General features: G+C 47.1%; 2 protein-coding genes across 3 annotated transcripts in view; one reads left to right on the forward strand and one right to left on the reverse strand.

Moving 5' to 3' along the window:
• Positions 1 to 3,589: 3,589 nt before the first annotated feature.
• On the reverse strand, positions 3,590 to 6,035 carry srek1ip1 (SREK1-interacting protein 1). The gene is made up of 5 exons (XM_084450476.1): positions 5,847 to 6,035; positions 5,450 to 5,497; positions 5,033 to 5,188; positions 4,096 to 4,165; positions 3,590 to 3,951 (listed from the first exon to the last, which is right to left on the reverse strand). Exons 1-5 carry the CDS (start codon positions 5,857 to 5,859, stop codon positions 3,789 to 3,791), a joined length of 450 nt encoding a protein of 149 aa, XP_084306602.1. The 5' UTR covers positions 5,860 to 6,035; the 3' UTR covers positions 3,590 to 3,788.
• Positions 6,036 to 6,418: 383 nt separating this feature from the next.
• cwc27 (CWC27 spliceosome associated cyclophilin) overlaps positions 6,419 to 14,833 on the forward strand; it is a 29,194-nt gene continuing 20,779 nt past the window's right edge. For both annotated transcript variants that reach the window (XM_084459485.1, XM_084459486.1), the window contains exons 1-10: positions 6,419 to 6,617; positions 6,790 to 6,886; positions 7,064 to 7,176; positions 7,448 to 7,591; positions 7,796 to 7,894; positions 8,047 to 8,150; positions 8,243 to 8,312; positions 8,404 to 8,483; positions 8,608 to 8,644; positions 8,743 to 8,912. In XM_084459485.1, the coding sequence (XP_084315611.1) occupies positions 6,576 to 6,617; positions 6,790 to 6,886; positions 7,064 to 7,176; positions 7,448 to 7,591; positions 7,796 to 7,894; positions 8,047 to 8,150; positions 8,243 to 8,312; positions 8,404 to 8,483; positions 8,608 to 8,644; positions 8,743 to 8,912 (956 nt within the window). In that variant the 5' untranslated portion in view covers positions 6,419 to 6,575. The remainder of the gene's footprint in view (positions 6,618 to 6,789; positions 6,887 to 7,063; positions 7,177 to 7,447; positions 7,592 to 7,795; positions 7,895 to 8,046; positions 8,151 to 8,242; positions 8,313 to 8,403; positions 8,484 to 8,607; positions 8,645 to 8,742; positions 8,913 to 14,833) is intronic.

Consider the following 14,833-nt stretch of genomic DNA (forward strand, 5'->3'; position numbering starts at 1 on the left):
GTCCCAGTTTGATTTGGAGGGTCTGCTTCCATAACCCCACATAATAATCTGGCATTAAATGACTGATAGTAGGCTAAAGAAAAGAATAGTCTGCACACGCAATCCACTTTTGCACCTTGGCGTAGACATCTTCTTGTGGTTTATTAGTATGAGAGCATTCACACTATTGTTATCCAGTTCTTTATTAGTGCTGCAGGTTAACAAAACAATTGTGCATTTTATGACTAAAGCATGAAACTTTCAGCATATGACCTATACACCCCAAGGACTAATCTCAGACGTAGTTACCACTTCAGGAGGAATCTTTTACGGATGTTGCAGCCATTTTCCAAAATGGCCATCAAATGGTGGGCGCTTCAGTCTATTTTGACTGCAGGGGGGATATATAGTGGTTCTGTGGTGATACAAGCATGAAAATTGTGATGAGCCGTCTCCATAGGTCACTTGACAAGAAGTCACTTGAAATTTCAAGATTGTGACCATTTTTCAAGATGGCCGCCACCTTAGTGGAGCAGTTATAGTGCGGCAGATAAGCTCATAAGGTAGGCTATTGTGCATTTTATGACTAAAGCATGAAACTTTCTCCGGTGTTTCTATAGACTTCACCATGTTTCTACACATCATGAAGTCTGTTTTCAGATGTGGAACCACTTCAAGTGGGACTTATGGAACTTGTCAGAGGTCGAACACATTTGGGTCATCATCAACTTGTTTTTTCCCTTTGTAGGCATAAATGCAGTGGTGTGTTTTTAGTTTAACGGCCGCCGTACTGAAAAAGGAAGTTGTCAATGTAGCCTAGCGGTTAGGCTACCGCACGATTTCAGTTGGGAGTCGAGGTTACTCATTGGCTCTACCCTTTCCCTATCTTTGCGGACATCTAGGCCTACCGTAACGTGTGAAAACTCCCCTTCAATGGAAATGTTTTCTCCAGGCGTCAGCATCATATGTTGCACAACCACAAGTTGTGCCTCAGCCTGTGTTATCCAGAGACTGGGAGGTTGCCCAGGGGGGTCTATGGGTCGTGCCACTGGGGGTGATCGGGTAAATGGGCTCACTCTGGGGGACTGTACAGCAGCCCTAGTCTCAGCAGAGGTGTGTGAACTTTCACCTCGCCTTTGCCCAGACCACAGCTCTATCAAAGGCCTCAGAGTTGAAACCCTGTAGGTCCCCCGGGGTAGATGTTGTAGGATTCTCATGCTCACCTCAAACCACCGTGCAGTGATCTTTTTCACCTTGCCAGTAGTACTGTCAGAGGGTGAAGAGGGTTTTACGAATGCTGTTAGGGTGTTGACTTTCTTTAGCATTCCAGGAGGACAGAATCCCACAGTCACAGACCTCTCCAAGATCTGTGTGATGGATGGCCTGTAACAGTTTAAAGTATTTTTTTGTTACAGTACGATCCATATTAATACATTGGATTTTGTACAATTATACAATTTAAACTATTTAAAAAAACGTGATGCCTAAAAGGTTTAAAATGATTAAAAGAGGGGATCAGATTCTACTGACTGACTTTCGAATCAGCCCTGTTATTGCACAAAAGAACTGTTTTGTGATCCCTGAGGACATGAATGTTCAACCTCAGCGATTAGAATGCATTAAGTTTGCACAGGTATAGATTACCTCAGTGGAAACCAGGAACCCAGTCAAAGGACAGAACTCCACTACGGCACACTCTTGGTCAGGTCAGTGTCCACACCACACAGTTAAGTATTAAAATCACATATATAATTTCGTGACCCACACACACCCATGAGGGTGCGTCACCCTTTGTCACCCATGAATGTTTTTATGTTCTTTGTGCAAATGTAATTGGTAAATGGACTGCACTTATATAGCGCTTTTCCACCTTAGCGGCACTCAAAGCGCTTTACAATGGCCTCATTCACCCATTCACACACACCTATGGCGGCAGCTGCCATGCAAGGTGCTAACCTGCTCATTGGGAGCAATTTGGGGTTAGGTGTATAAATAAATATAAGTTGTGCAAAATGTTTGTTTCTCATGAAGGACTGAGTAAATTACGGTGTTATTACTCCTTTAAAAGCGTCCTCTGAGGAAATAGGAGCATAAAAACAGCTGAAACTAATAAAAACAGGTACATAAAACCAGTCTTGATGATTAAACGTGGGACCCCCAGCCCACTGATCCTTTGGTCCCTCAAGACTTGTGCCAGCGGTTCTGTTCCAATTCTTTTAATTTACTCAGCCAACTCATGAGAAACAAACATTCACTGCCGTTATGCGCTCCCGGGGCATGTTGAGAACATCCAGGTGCCCCCGATCGACATGTGACGGAGAGGAGACAGTGAGGCACCTGCTCTGGGAGTGCCCGTTCGCCAGGGAGGCCTTAGTAACCCCGTGCCTGCCAGCAGAGGAGGTCCTGAACCATCGGATGGTTCTCTACGAGGTGACCCGGAGCTCAATGACATCACATCAATAGGCTCTGTGCACCAGCTCCACTACTTCCTGAAAGTCACTTGGCAGCTTTATTTCCTGTCCTATATGATTGGCTTAAGTGATTAATCAGGTGTGCGGAAGACCCAGCGCACACCTGATTAATCACTTAATCCAATCATATTGGACAGGAAATAAAGAAGCCAAGTGACTTTCAGGAAGTAGTGAAGCTGGTGCCCAGAGCCTATTCCGCCAGCTCTAGCTCACCCTGGCCTGCATCAAGGCCATCTGGCCCTCCCGTAACCAGCTGGTGGGAAAGCGCGTGGAGATGACCCCCCAGGCAGCACTGAAAGTGGCTGCAGCGACCCTGGGGTGGTACGTCACACCCGACATGCGGGTGAGGGGGCCCACTGATCCGTTTCTGGGCTGGTGCCGAGACGGCACCAGCGCTATACTAGGCATTGTCCCATTGTCGGTCCCCGTTCCTTCTGTTCAATGTTGTTGGCCGAACACCTGCATCTCTCTGCTGGCACCACATGAGGCAGTAGTCCCTCCACAGATTAGTTCAGTGTTGAACATAACTTTTCTTGTTATATCACCATCTTCTGGTACAAGCAGCTATGACTGAGTGACGTTCTGATGATTCTGTAATGTAAGCTGTATCATTTGTATTTGCACTGTTTTTACATTATTCTTTGTGTTTTTGTCTACCTTTGTTTGAATTTGGCTTCTTAATGTTTTCTGATATCCGCAGTCTTTATGGTATATGATTGTAGTTCCGCCCACATAGACGTTTACATGACATAGGCTAAATGTTTAATAAGATCACTAAATGATCTAAATATTGCTTTGGATGTTTTGTAGCTTTAGCTTTCAACCACATATTAGTCATGGCATGAGAAAATAGCCCGGAAAAATGTGATTTTAGGTCATTGGGAGCGATTTGGGTTTCAGTGTCTTGCCCAAGGACACTTCCACATGTGGACAGGAGGAGGCGGGATTCAGACTACTGACCCGATGATCATTGGACGACCCGCTCTACCTCCTGAGCCACAGCCGCCCCTCAATTGTCCCCTCGTAGTGACAATTTATTTAAACAGACAAGAGTAGAAACATCATAAGAAATGTAATAAGACATTTTAATGTACCAACATTCCACCTGTGGTTGTCAGAGTGACAGACAGGCTGATGCTGCAAACCCACACCTCCTTTACCAGGTCGTTACAATACAGAGAGCAAATGACATACGGTAACATGCAGCAGTACACCCACTTCCCAAAAAAGTGGAAAATATAGAGGGGTCTAGCGTCTGCATCTGGTGTCTTCTGATCTACACTTTGGAAAAAAAATAAGAAAAAAAAGTTTTCAATCAGAACTGAATGTTTGATTTCCTCAGTCGCTGTCTGAAGAGCCGCTGGAGCTGTCGGATGAAGACTCATGTTTCTTTTTCTGCTTTTTCTTGTGTCGTTCTTTCTTTTCCTTCTTGCCTTTCTTCTTGTGGCTCTTATGCTTCTTTCTCTTCTTGCTTTCCTCTTCATCACTCGAAGAATATGACCTATAAATAAAGTTTGATTTGAATTTGATGACCTAGAAATTTATCAAAATTAAATGAAGTGTCTGACTAAACAGTGACAAGTAATGTCAAAGCTTTGATCTTCTCCACACCTTTTAGAAGTGTATAGATGGATTAAATATATACCTCTTTCTTGATTTTACGTCTTTACTTTTCTTCCTTTTATGTTTCTCTTTTCTGGAATCATCATGGGAACCTATGAAAAGTGTGAGAGGATAAAGAACCATTCAAATGCCTTGCTTGGGTTCAAGTAGTTGAAAACCCTAACCTAAACTACTTATAACCTCCCCGAGACAAACAGAGATAGTGGAGTAACTTCTAATTGTGATACCGATATCAACTACTATAGATGTTTAGCAAATAAGACTTTATTTGCATTATTACGAGCAAGACTGCTGTGATAAATTAGTTGTAACAGCATCATCCAAGCTCAGTGTATATAGTTTTAACATTTGTGTTCAAAGTGTCTCAGCCCCCTCCTACCTCCAGGCCATGGTCAAACCCTACACCCCCTCCCGACCGCTACGCTCTGCTACCTCAGGGCGACTGGTTGCCCCGTCACTCCGAGGCTCCTGCGGTTGATCGACACGGTCACGGCTCTTCTCTGTCCTGGCCCCGCAGTGGTGGAATGAGCTGCCCACTGATGTCAGGACAGCAGAGTCGCTGCCCATCTTTCGTCGCAGGCTCAAAACTCAAGTACTTCAAGAAGTACTACAACAATCCTCCCACCTAAGCACTTATTGTATTATATTATATTGCACTGTACTTTAGATTGTGATTCTTGCACTTTGCCTTCAGCACTAGATTATGCACTTAGTCACTTGTTTTCGAAAGAAGATGCACTTGTGAGTTCTGGCAAGTAGTAGTACATTGGCTCTTCCTACGTTAAATGCAATTAATGTTAGTCGCTTTGGATAAAAGCGTCTGCTAAATGACTGTAATGTAATGTAAACAAATTTAATGTCTTACACAATAGGGCTCAAACTTAAATCTCAACTGGCAATCTTGCTGTTGTTTGCTGTGATTAACTGAATCATCTGATTAAGACATCTATTGTAATAACCTTTTGAGTGCTGGGCCCGGCCCAGCTTTTCACTGGAAACAGCCTCCGGCTGGTCATCTTCACTCTCCTCTGTGCTTGTGCTGCTCACATCCAGAACGATGTCCTTCTGGGGGTCGACTCGCACAAAGTTCCGACACTCAAACGTAAGGTGGCCCGCTACAAAACACACATGACACAAGGGTGAAGAGGAGCATGAGTACTGTGACTGCCACAGTTACTGATCAATACAGTGACCAGTGAAGGTTATCTTAATAGAAGGTTTTCACGGCCGGCCATGTATGGAGGTTTAAGCTTAGGTTTAGGCTAACTGGTCTAGATAGATCAATAGACCGATATAGACCTATTGTCGTGTCATCATACTATTGCATTAGACAACGTTAGGGTGTATAACAGGGCCGGACAGTAAAAGATACTTACGATAACCACATTTCTTGCATCCAGCTCTGATGTTGTCCTTGTTGGGACCTTGGTGGGATAACAAATTTAAAAAAAGTTAGCCCCAACAGCTTTGTTCGGGGCAAGCTGGCATGAGATATTCCTAGCTAATAGGTGAAACACGTAGATTTAAACTTGATCACAGTTTCACAACAGTGTGAACTCATTTATCACCAATCTTAGCTCACGTAAATGTTAAGACTGTTAAAGTTACACGTTCGTTACGCGTGAAATGAAAAAACGACGTGGAAAATGCTTTCGTGTGCTAGCCTAGCTAGCTAACAGTTAGCCAGGAAGTCCTCCAGTAGCTAGATTAAGAGTCTTGAGAAGATTTGAATGGGAGCTGAAGTATAAAAAATAATATATTTGTGATACAAACCTGGAACAGCCATTATCAACGTAAAAACTCAAATCAATTACGGTGGTAAGTTAGCTAACACTTGGCGCACTTCCTCGTGGGTCCTCTACAAAATAGTTGCGACTAGGAAACAATGCTTAGTCTGATACATTCGGGTTTAACACTTCAATAAAAACATCCCTTCTATACATTATTATTATCGTAACGTATTGCAGTATATTTAATTTCCCTTTCAATTAGATTGTCTTCCATGGTGAATAGATTATCCACATTGATTGATTAAACATTTCATTCAAAGGTTCCAAGTTATGTTTCAGTAGAGATGTATTATAGTGTAACACAATAGTTATACTGGCGCAAACCAAATTATGACATTAAGGGGTGAATGAGATAATATCACATTTGAAACAGTTTAATTATTATCTATCAAACTATATTTGTAACACTTATTTCATTCAGTATGTATGTTAGAATTTAGATATCTTTATGAGCAACTTTCAGTGAGACTGCATTTAGAGATTACGTCAAATAAATTCGATGTACCCCAAATGTATGCGAGGTAAACAAAAACATTCTCGTGGTGTTTGACTAGGAACGAGTGGTCTCAACAAAAATTTAGAATAGATCTGTGTTTTTCTCTGTATTTTTAAACGGGGCAGTAGTGATCATTGTTGTGAGAGGATAGTTGCTATTATTGTGCTGAAAGTACGTTTATTCGGTCTCTATCATTGCGTTAATCCCAACGACGAGATGAGTAACATTTACATTCAAGAGCCCCCAACAAACGGAAAGGTAACGTTAACTGTTGACGTTAAGCGAGAACCTGCAGATTAGCTATAGTACCCTTTTTCATACATTTAAATGGCCATGTTTTTAGCTACATCACAAAATGCTACAGTTGTATTTTTGGCTGGGCCTACTCCTTTATCAGCGTCTATCCCTGTTGTGATGCGCTTCTCCCTAGGTCCTGCTGAAGACCTCAGCAGGTGACATAGATATTGAACTGTGGTCCAAGGAAGCACCTAAAGCCTGCAGAAACTTTGTCCAGCTATGCATGGAAGGTAGTGGCTCCGTGGACAACAGAGAAAGTGTTATTTAGCTACTGGTTGAAATGCAATACATGCAAGAAATTATAAGCATAGATAAAAAAGGATAAGCATAGTTCAATCATAAGTGCAATGTTATCCCTTTACCAAAGTCGTTTTGATATCTCTCTATCCCTCTCCCTCCCTCCTAAGGTTACTATGAAGGCACAGTATTCCACCGCGTGGTGCCAGAGTTCATAGTTCAAGGGGGAGACCCCACGGGCACAGGGACTGGAGGAGAGTCCATTTACGGACGTCCATTCAAGGTTGGATTTCGCTGCCTCGATCTACTGTGGCATTATGTCATAGTTTTATCAAACACTTGTGTTATGACAAAAAGGAAACATGCAGATCTTCCTGACACGATTCTATAATATTTTAATAGGTTTTAATTCTACTGTCATTGCCAGCTCTGTTAGTGGACAAATAGTGGTTTAGCAGCATCATTTTATAGTCTACATCCATGTAACTGTGCGTCTTTGATGAACGCTTAGCTGATTATTGTCCTGTCTTTATTTTTATACCACCCTCTTCCAGGATGAATTCCACTCCAGACTGCGTTTCAACAGAAGAGGTCTGGTTGCCATGGCAAACGCGGGTCCTCATGACAACGGAAGCCAGTTTTTCTTTACACTGGGTCGGGCAGATGAGCTCAACAACAAACACACCATATTTGGAAAGGTAGATGGATGGTGGAGGTGACATGGGGTAATAGTGTGTGGGCTGCTTCACATTAGGGTGATGGAGAAGGTCTATTGTAACAGAGAGACAAATATAAGGTACTCACCTTGTCAGGAAAGTGCTCTGAAAGAATTCCTTTCCCCTCCTCCTCCTCCTCCTCCCCCTGTCCCCTCTCTCCTCTCTCCATGCCTCTCTCGGATGCAGGTGACAGGTGATACCGTTTATAACATGCTCAGACTGGCAGAGGTGGAATGCAATAACGAGGAGAGACCTCTCAATCCACACAAGATACGCACCACCGAGGTATATTCTGTAAAATGCCATAAGGGCTGGGTTTTCACCTCCTTTAGTCCAGCCGACCACTAGACCACTCATTAGTGTTACTTACACTGGAATGCGCTGTACATACCAGTCATGCCTAGCATCATACCAGTCATTATACTCTATCCCTACAGGTGTTACATTCTCCCTTTGATGACATCACTCCCCGAGAAACTAAGAAGGCCAAGAAGGAGAAAGACAAAGAGGAAGGAAAGAAATCTCAGTCCAAAGCGACTAAGTTAGTGTTTTGAACTTTTCCCATGATTCTATTCTTTGTAAAGCTCACAGTCACAGAAACATGGTGGATATGGGTGCGTTTGTTTCGGTCAGGAACTTCAGCCTGTTGTCATTCGGAGAGGAGGCGGAGGAGGAGGAGGAGATGGCGAATCAAGTCAGCCAGGTAACGAGTGATATTGCTCTCAGATAAGTTCATTTTCCGACGTACACTACTGGTGTCATGACTGACTGACACGTGGTGTGCGTTTGGCCAGACGCTGAGAGGAAAAAGCAAAAGCAGTCATGACCTTCTGAAGGATGACCCCAGGCTAAGCTCTGTCCCTGCTGTTAAAAGGTACACTGACATTCGCATATCTTATTTGTGTATTTTTGGCAGCCAACCTATTCATTTTGACACACAATTTCATTGCTGGTTCCAGCGTTGATGTGATACTGACTGACTCATCTTTACGATACAGGAAGAAAGACAAGGGTGCCTCTGGAGATGCAGCAGAGGTACGTACGTTCAAACGCCCCTCTGCTGTCGAGGTCCAACTAAAACGCTTGTTTTGCATGTTTTCTCTGACCGTCTCATCTCCCTGTTTGTTGTCCAGGCGGAGGGCGAGGAGGTAGACGGTGACGTGGCGGCTGAGCAGGAGTATGACTCGGACGAGAGGGAGGAGATGAGAGAGCGCATCTCTAAAAAGCTAAAGAAGGACAAGATGGAGGACGAGAAGAAGACGGAGCCCAGCGAGGAGGAGAGAGGGAAGAAGGCCAGTCGCAGGTGAGACTACACCTTCAAATCGCTCCATCGCCCAGGCCTGTATGTCCACATCTATCGTTAACTGTGCCCGGCTGTACTTGCCACAGGTGTCCAGCAGGTGGCAGGATTGTACAGTATGAAGGAAGCAAAGTTGCCATTGCTATCAATCACCAAGCACAAACACCCATCAAGCAAAAGGAATGCTATACGGTTAGAATGGGTACATTGGATTTCATTTCGTCCTTAGGTTGTCAATTGATGGCCCTGATCAGGCTTTTCCCTGATGTCTGGAAGTGTGTTTGTGAGAAATGATAGGCGTTAATCATGTGATAGGGATGATGGCCCAGGGGGAGGCGTTGTTGAACTTTGTAGACAAGAAGAAGTGGCTCCGGTTCGAGAGACACTTCTACTCAGAACCACGATTGTATACCTCTCTGGTTAACTGGCTAGGTGAGTTCACTTTTTTTTTTAGGTTTGGAAACAAAGCTAAGCTACCCTCACGTTAATGCCAGAGAGTTTCTCAACCTCAGCTCCGGGGTCTGCCCCGCTGATGCCAAGGTGTTGATGAGTCCTAGTGACACCGTCAGCCAAGCAGAACTCCCTCACCGCAGCCTCTAACACACCTCGGGGCTCACTGGAGCAACATCAATGGGCTTGGACCAACTAGGTGAAGGAGTTCTGCTGGCAACTGGCAAAATGCTGGCAACTGAACCAAATTACCGACTCGGCTGCAGGAGAGACAGAGGCCTTGAGCCAAGACCGTCTGAGAGGGGGGATGGAGACGGGGGCAGGGGGAGCCTGTGAGGAAGGATGGGCCTGGGAGAGAGGGCTAGCCGCTCGCCCGAGTGGGAAAGAGGGAGGTTCGCGGAAAGATTCCGATATGAACTCTATAGGGTTTCCTGAATTCTTTGATGCTGTTTTCTGTTGTCTCCTATCGGGTGAAAAGTTTGAGAAAACAAAATGAAACGCAGACAATGAAATCATAATTCACACCCTCTGGCTGCTCTCTACCTCGAATGCCTCCATGTATCTCTCTCTCTCTTTCACACACACACACACACACACACACACACACACACACACACACACACAGACACCCAAGCCTTATCGCAAAGCCTGACGCTATCTGGCTGTGTGTTCTTTTACGCCCTCATAATCAACACACCCTTCTCTGATTAGAGCTAATTGGATAAGGAGCAGGCCCCAGTCAGCTGTGTTAGATTTGATTGACAGGTGCCCCGATGCAGACAGACTGTAGCATATTAAACATAAGCGCAGATTGTTTGGCTACTAGAACTGTAACCCAACACAGTGGTTTGTCTTGGCAGGGTATCAAAGTGTAGGCTGGTAGGTACAGTGTTGGTCTGGGACAAAGGGGGCATTGTTGGAGGCTGAGGCCCCCCCCCCCCCTTCAACCAGCGCTCTGCCGGGGCTTTCAGCCTCTCTCCCGCCTGGGAGGAGCACGGCCTGGTGTCTAGTCACCTGGAAAAGAGCAGAGACGGGAATAAAGCAGTTGTGCCATCGCCTCTTTCTCTCTCTGATTTTGTCGTACTTTTTGCGTGTTCCTTCTCTCTCTCTCTCTCTCTCCCTCCCGCACACTTTCTATCTCTATGATATATCTTTCGGGACCGCGACTGCTTTTCGTATTGTTCTGCCCCCCCTCTGTGTAACGTCTCCACGCTCGATCGCAGAGGATGAAACCGAAGGACGGTCGTCTGCCTTGGGACGGTCGTCAGCTGCGCTACATGTGCCTGCGCCGCGTCCGTCTCCACAGCAGGCCCGGTCTGGAGACGCTGAAACAGTGACTACATCCTTCCTGTCAAAGTCTGAGACGAGTCTGAGACGAGTCTGAGACAGCCTTGAAAATTAGGAATCTCGCTGAAACCGAAATAGCCTCGTTTTCACTTTCACCGAGGAACGTCTTTACCATATTGCCAGGCAAATGTCTCATATTGTTGCTCAGCAACCAGACAATATTCCATTTAATTTTCCTCAGACCCAAATTATATAATTCTTCAAGGTGTTCCCTTAAATCATGATATATACATTGGGATTCTTGGAACTGAAAGCCAACGTTGGCGTAAATCCGCCCAAGGAGAGAGTGAATATTTTGCAGACGCCTCAAAGACTTTACGTCGTGAGTGGACGCTGTTGGCTTTGACGACGTACGCCCTTAACCCACACCGCTCAAGCTGGAGAGTGTTATTATCAGTCATACACACCTTTAAAAAAAAAAAAAAAATAATTAATACAATGATAACACAGGAGGCTCTACCAGGCCGATAGCCCAGCTCCGCGGCCTGGGCTCCATGCTGGGAGAGACGGCTGCTCGCGGCGCCGCGGATTAGGGCAGGTCCGATCCCGTTTGAAGTGTCCCGGGCCTCTTTGCGGGAATTGATTTATAAAAGACGCTGCCGAAAGTCAGTCCCAGAAGCAGTGCATGTGGTAGCCGCCACTTTTGTTAAACCCGACGGGGCATGACTGGGGGAAGCAAAGCGCTTCCATATGGCTGCGGGACACGGCATTAGCTGGCTCCGCCTGCCCTGCTAGCAGGCCTCTGCCCCGCCTGGCTCCCTGCCCGTCCCTGGACGTCACTATCCGGCAGCGGCAGCTGGCTGGAGACCCATGAAGGGGATGGCGTCTGGATATTCTCAAAGGCTGGCTCAGCGAAGGGTGCTCGTCACCTGTCCCTCCTGTCCCTGGAGGACAAAGTGACGACGGCGTCCAGGTTCGATGAGAAGGCTAGTGTATCGTTGTTTTCTTGACTGTAGGTTCGGGGCTAAGGGTCAAATGTCCAGGCCTGGTGAGGGAGCCCTGGGGTGCTCGAAGCTCTGTGTGTGGTCAGACTGTGAGACCTACTCCGTACTGCTGCTGTGGGCTTTCTGATAGCGTGCTAGCACCAAATTGGCAAACTCTGTTCCCTCGACACACATTTCTCAAAGTTTCCTCCGTATGATTAGTCTTTAGGTCCCTACGCTGTGTCATTGTTGTGATCTGCTACTTTAATGTGGTCACAATGGACTCCCTGGTTGTTGTCTCAGAACAACAGATGCAGATGTCTGAGATGTTAAATTGACCAGGTGCTGAATTTACTGTAACCTGTGTATTTTTCGGTGACTCTGCCTGCGTAATCTTTTTTTTTTTTTTCCTAACAAGAAAATGCATGTGTCAAAGCTACACGCAGACATTTTGAAGTGCGCTCACAGAAGCAGCCCCTGCTACCGATCCCGTTTCTCTTGTGGATGGAGGCCTCAGGTCATCCTGTCTCTGAATGCTCGGCTAAGCCGTGTTGTTGTGAGAAAGTCCTGTCCTGCTGACCACCTTGGCGAGTCAGTACCAGACCACCTCTCCGTAAGTTCAGGGGTCAAAGACAAGCCGTCCATTTGGACCTCTCTAAGCACAAAGGAAGTATGCACGAGGGTTTTTAGCAGACATTCCTCCAGGCCTGCGGACAATGGAACTTACACTTAAGTGGGACGCCAGACACCAATTATCCTGCCCAAGTGGCCTTACCCTGGACACCGTGTCACCCGGGGGTAATTGACTGCACCTGTCTCTTGTCATCGGTCATAATCCGGTGCTCTCTCAGGAAGAGGTTGGGGAGATCTGGGAAGAAGCGTTGGACTTTTGTGTGTGTGTGTGTGTGGAAAACTGCTAGAGATAATCCAGTTGTTGGCAGCTGGGCTGTGTGTGTTTTGGAACTGCCAGGTTAACGGATCTGTGGCCCGCTGTAGCATGTCTACTACACCGTATGGGGCCCTCCCCCCTTCCTCTCGCTCCCTGGCGGGAACGCTCCAGACCTCCGTGTGTGTTAAATGTGTGGCCTAGACCTTGAGCTTTGTGATTGGCCGTGCGGAACGGGGAACCTGTCGGAATTCATTTTTATAGAGATTTTCTACCGCCTTTTGCGCTGTTCTACAGTAATGATTTCTCCTGTATTTATCCTAGTTAACCTCTATCAAATGTTTTTCGATTAAGTGCCTTTTTCAAAGGAAGCTCGTAGCCCAATTCTTTGTTTTGAGTATTTTGAAATATCTTGCGGTACCAAGCTTGTCTGATTTATCCGTTTGCAGTCTGCTAGAGGATTATGCGCCTTTCTACCTGGTTCCAGTTGGCCCCGCTAGCGAGCAGATGATTCCCTGTCCTCAGCTTGTCAGATGGAGCGTGTTTGGGAGAGGAAGCTCCCTCCTCTCGCCCGGACCGCGGGGTGGATCGGTCCACATCGCTCTGCAAAGTCATGCAAATTCCTGTGTTGCGGTCAGATTCCTCCAGCCCCCGACTCCCGGTTCTGCCTGGCTGTCGACCAGACCGTGAAGTGCCCCCTGAGGGGAGTTCACCCAACCATCTTGTTATTCTAGCACATTCATCCAAATCACTTGCTCAGTCATAAGAGTGGTTTTAATGTGGCTGGATTCCACCATAGTCTCTGTCCACACACTCCTCCGCAGACAAACAGAGAGGTGGAGCGCGGCCAGGCAGACGGGCCCGACCAAGGCGGAGCTGCCGGTGGCATTCCTGCATCACTAAACCAGCGGCGGGAGCCAACTGCGGACATGCTCGGCGAGCCCCACATCTGACTCATCAACCTCAACTTTGAACCGTGATGAAACCGAGATGCTTCCTCATGCAGACGGCGAACCACAACAAAGTCAGCCGGCCGGGCGGAGGGATACGCACGTAGGGGGGGAATTAGACGCCGGCGGTCTAGTTTAACGTTGAAATCCTATTAAAACGCCGCGAGGGGAGAGGGGCGTGATGGCGGCGACCCTCCCGGGTCTGAGGGACCCGCGGTTCCAGCGTGCGTCTGGGAGCCTCGCCGGGCTGCGGAGGGTTAAACGCCGGGGGCCCCCCGGTCCATGAGAGAGGACTTGGTCCGCAGCCAGTCACGTTGTGTACTTTCTTTATGAAAAGTAAATCATCCACAGCACCCTCGCGTTCGCTTATTTGAATTATCTGAATGAGCGACAATCGCTGGCAGCCCCTTTAGAGAGCAGAGCCGCCGGGGGGGGAACGACGGAAAAGCTTTTCCTGCCCTCGGAGGAGGATTCTTAACATATATAGCCGCGGCGTTCCGGCGGTCTGTCTGCCAGGCACCTCGTGACCACGTCTGGGCCGCACTCGGCTTTCACGCACCGACCTGCTCCTCTGAGAGGACAGTCCCAGTCCCCTTCCCCGCTGGCAGGTAGGGAGGCCCTGTTCAATGGCTGTCATTGTGCTTGGGGGGTTGGAGGGGACGGATGGACGCCCACCCCCGGCCGCTGGTTGTAGGGGGTGGGGGGTGCGGGGGGGGGGGGGGGGTCGGAGAGCGAGTTGGAGACAGAGGGCGCACTGGCAGCCCTTCAAAGGCTTCGCTCTCATTAACACGCTCTCAGAGGCTGAGATCCGTCTGTTAACACTGGCGCTCTGTGCTCGCCGTTACTGAATGAAGTGTTATTCTTCGTTTTTTCGCCGGCGGCGTTAGGAATACCTACCTCGCCGACGGCGCGCCTAGAAGCGGGGCACACCTCGCCGCGCTCTGCTATTTTTAACGCCACAGGCCGACTCCGGGGTTTCTCTCATTAGCAGCTCTGCTTCGTGTGACAATTTCAGACACTTTGCCATCTGTCTGAAAAATGATTGAACATAATTTCAGATCTCGCTCGGGGCTCAGATCTCACTTGGGGCTCTATTTATGAAAACTAACTAACTACTTGTAATGTCATGTCATTTTGGTCATTCCTCTGTCTTTTTTCTCCTGGCCGTGACAGCTAAATTGTATTTCGCCCGATCAGCCCTGAGAAGAAACTGTCGTCGAGTTCAGTAGCCTCTCACTATTTCCCCTCATACTCCATCGCGGGTATTTTGTAAGACGAGATATTACCTGTGTGTAGAAAACTCAAGAATTTGTGGCGCTGCGATGTGAGAGAGCTGTGAGAGGAATTTGCTGAGCCCCCAAGGAGAGC

The sequence above is a fragment of the Borostomias antarcticus genome (genome assembly GCF_949987555.1).
Source record: "Borostomias antarcticus genome assembly, chromosome: 2".
Taxonomy (NCBI): Eukaryota; Metazoa; Chordata; class Actinopteri; order Stomiiformes; family Stomiidae; genus Borostomias; species Borostomias antarcticus.

Coding starts and splice junctions, on each gene's coding strand:
- srek1ip1 (XM_084450476.1), bottom strand. Junction 5,189..5,449: donor ATGCAAGAAATGTGGTTATC/GTAAGTATCTTT, acceptor TGTGTTTTGTAG/CGGGCCACCTTACGTTTGAG. Junction 3,952..4,095: donor GACGTAAAATCAAGAAAGAG/GTATATATTTAA, acceptor CTTTATTTATAG/GTCATATTCTTCGAGTGATG.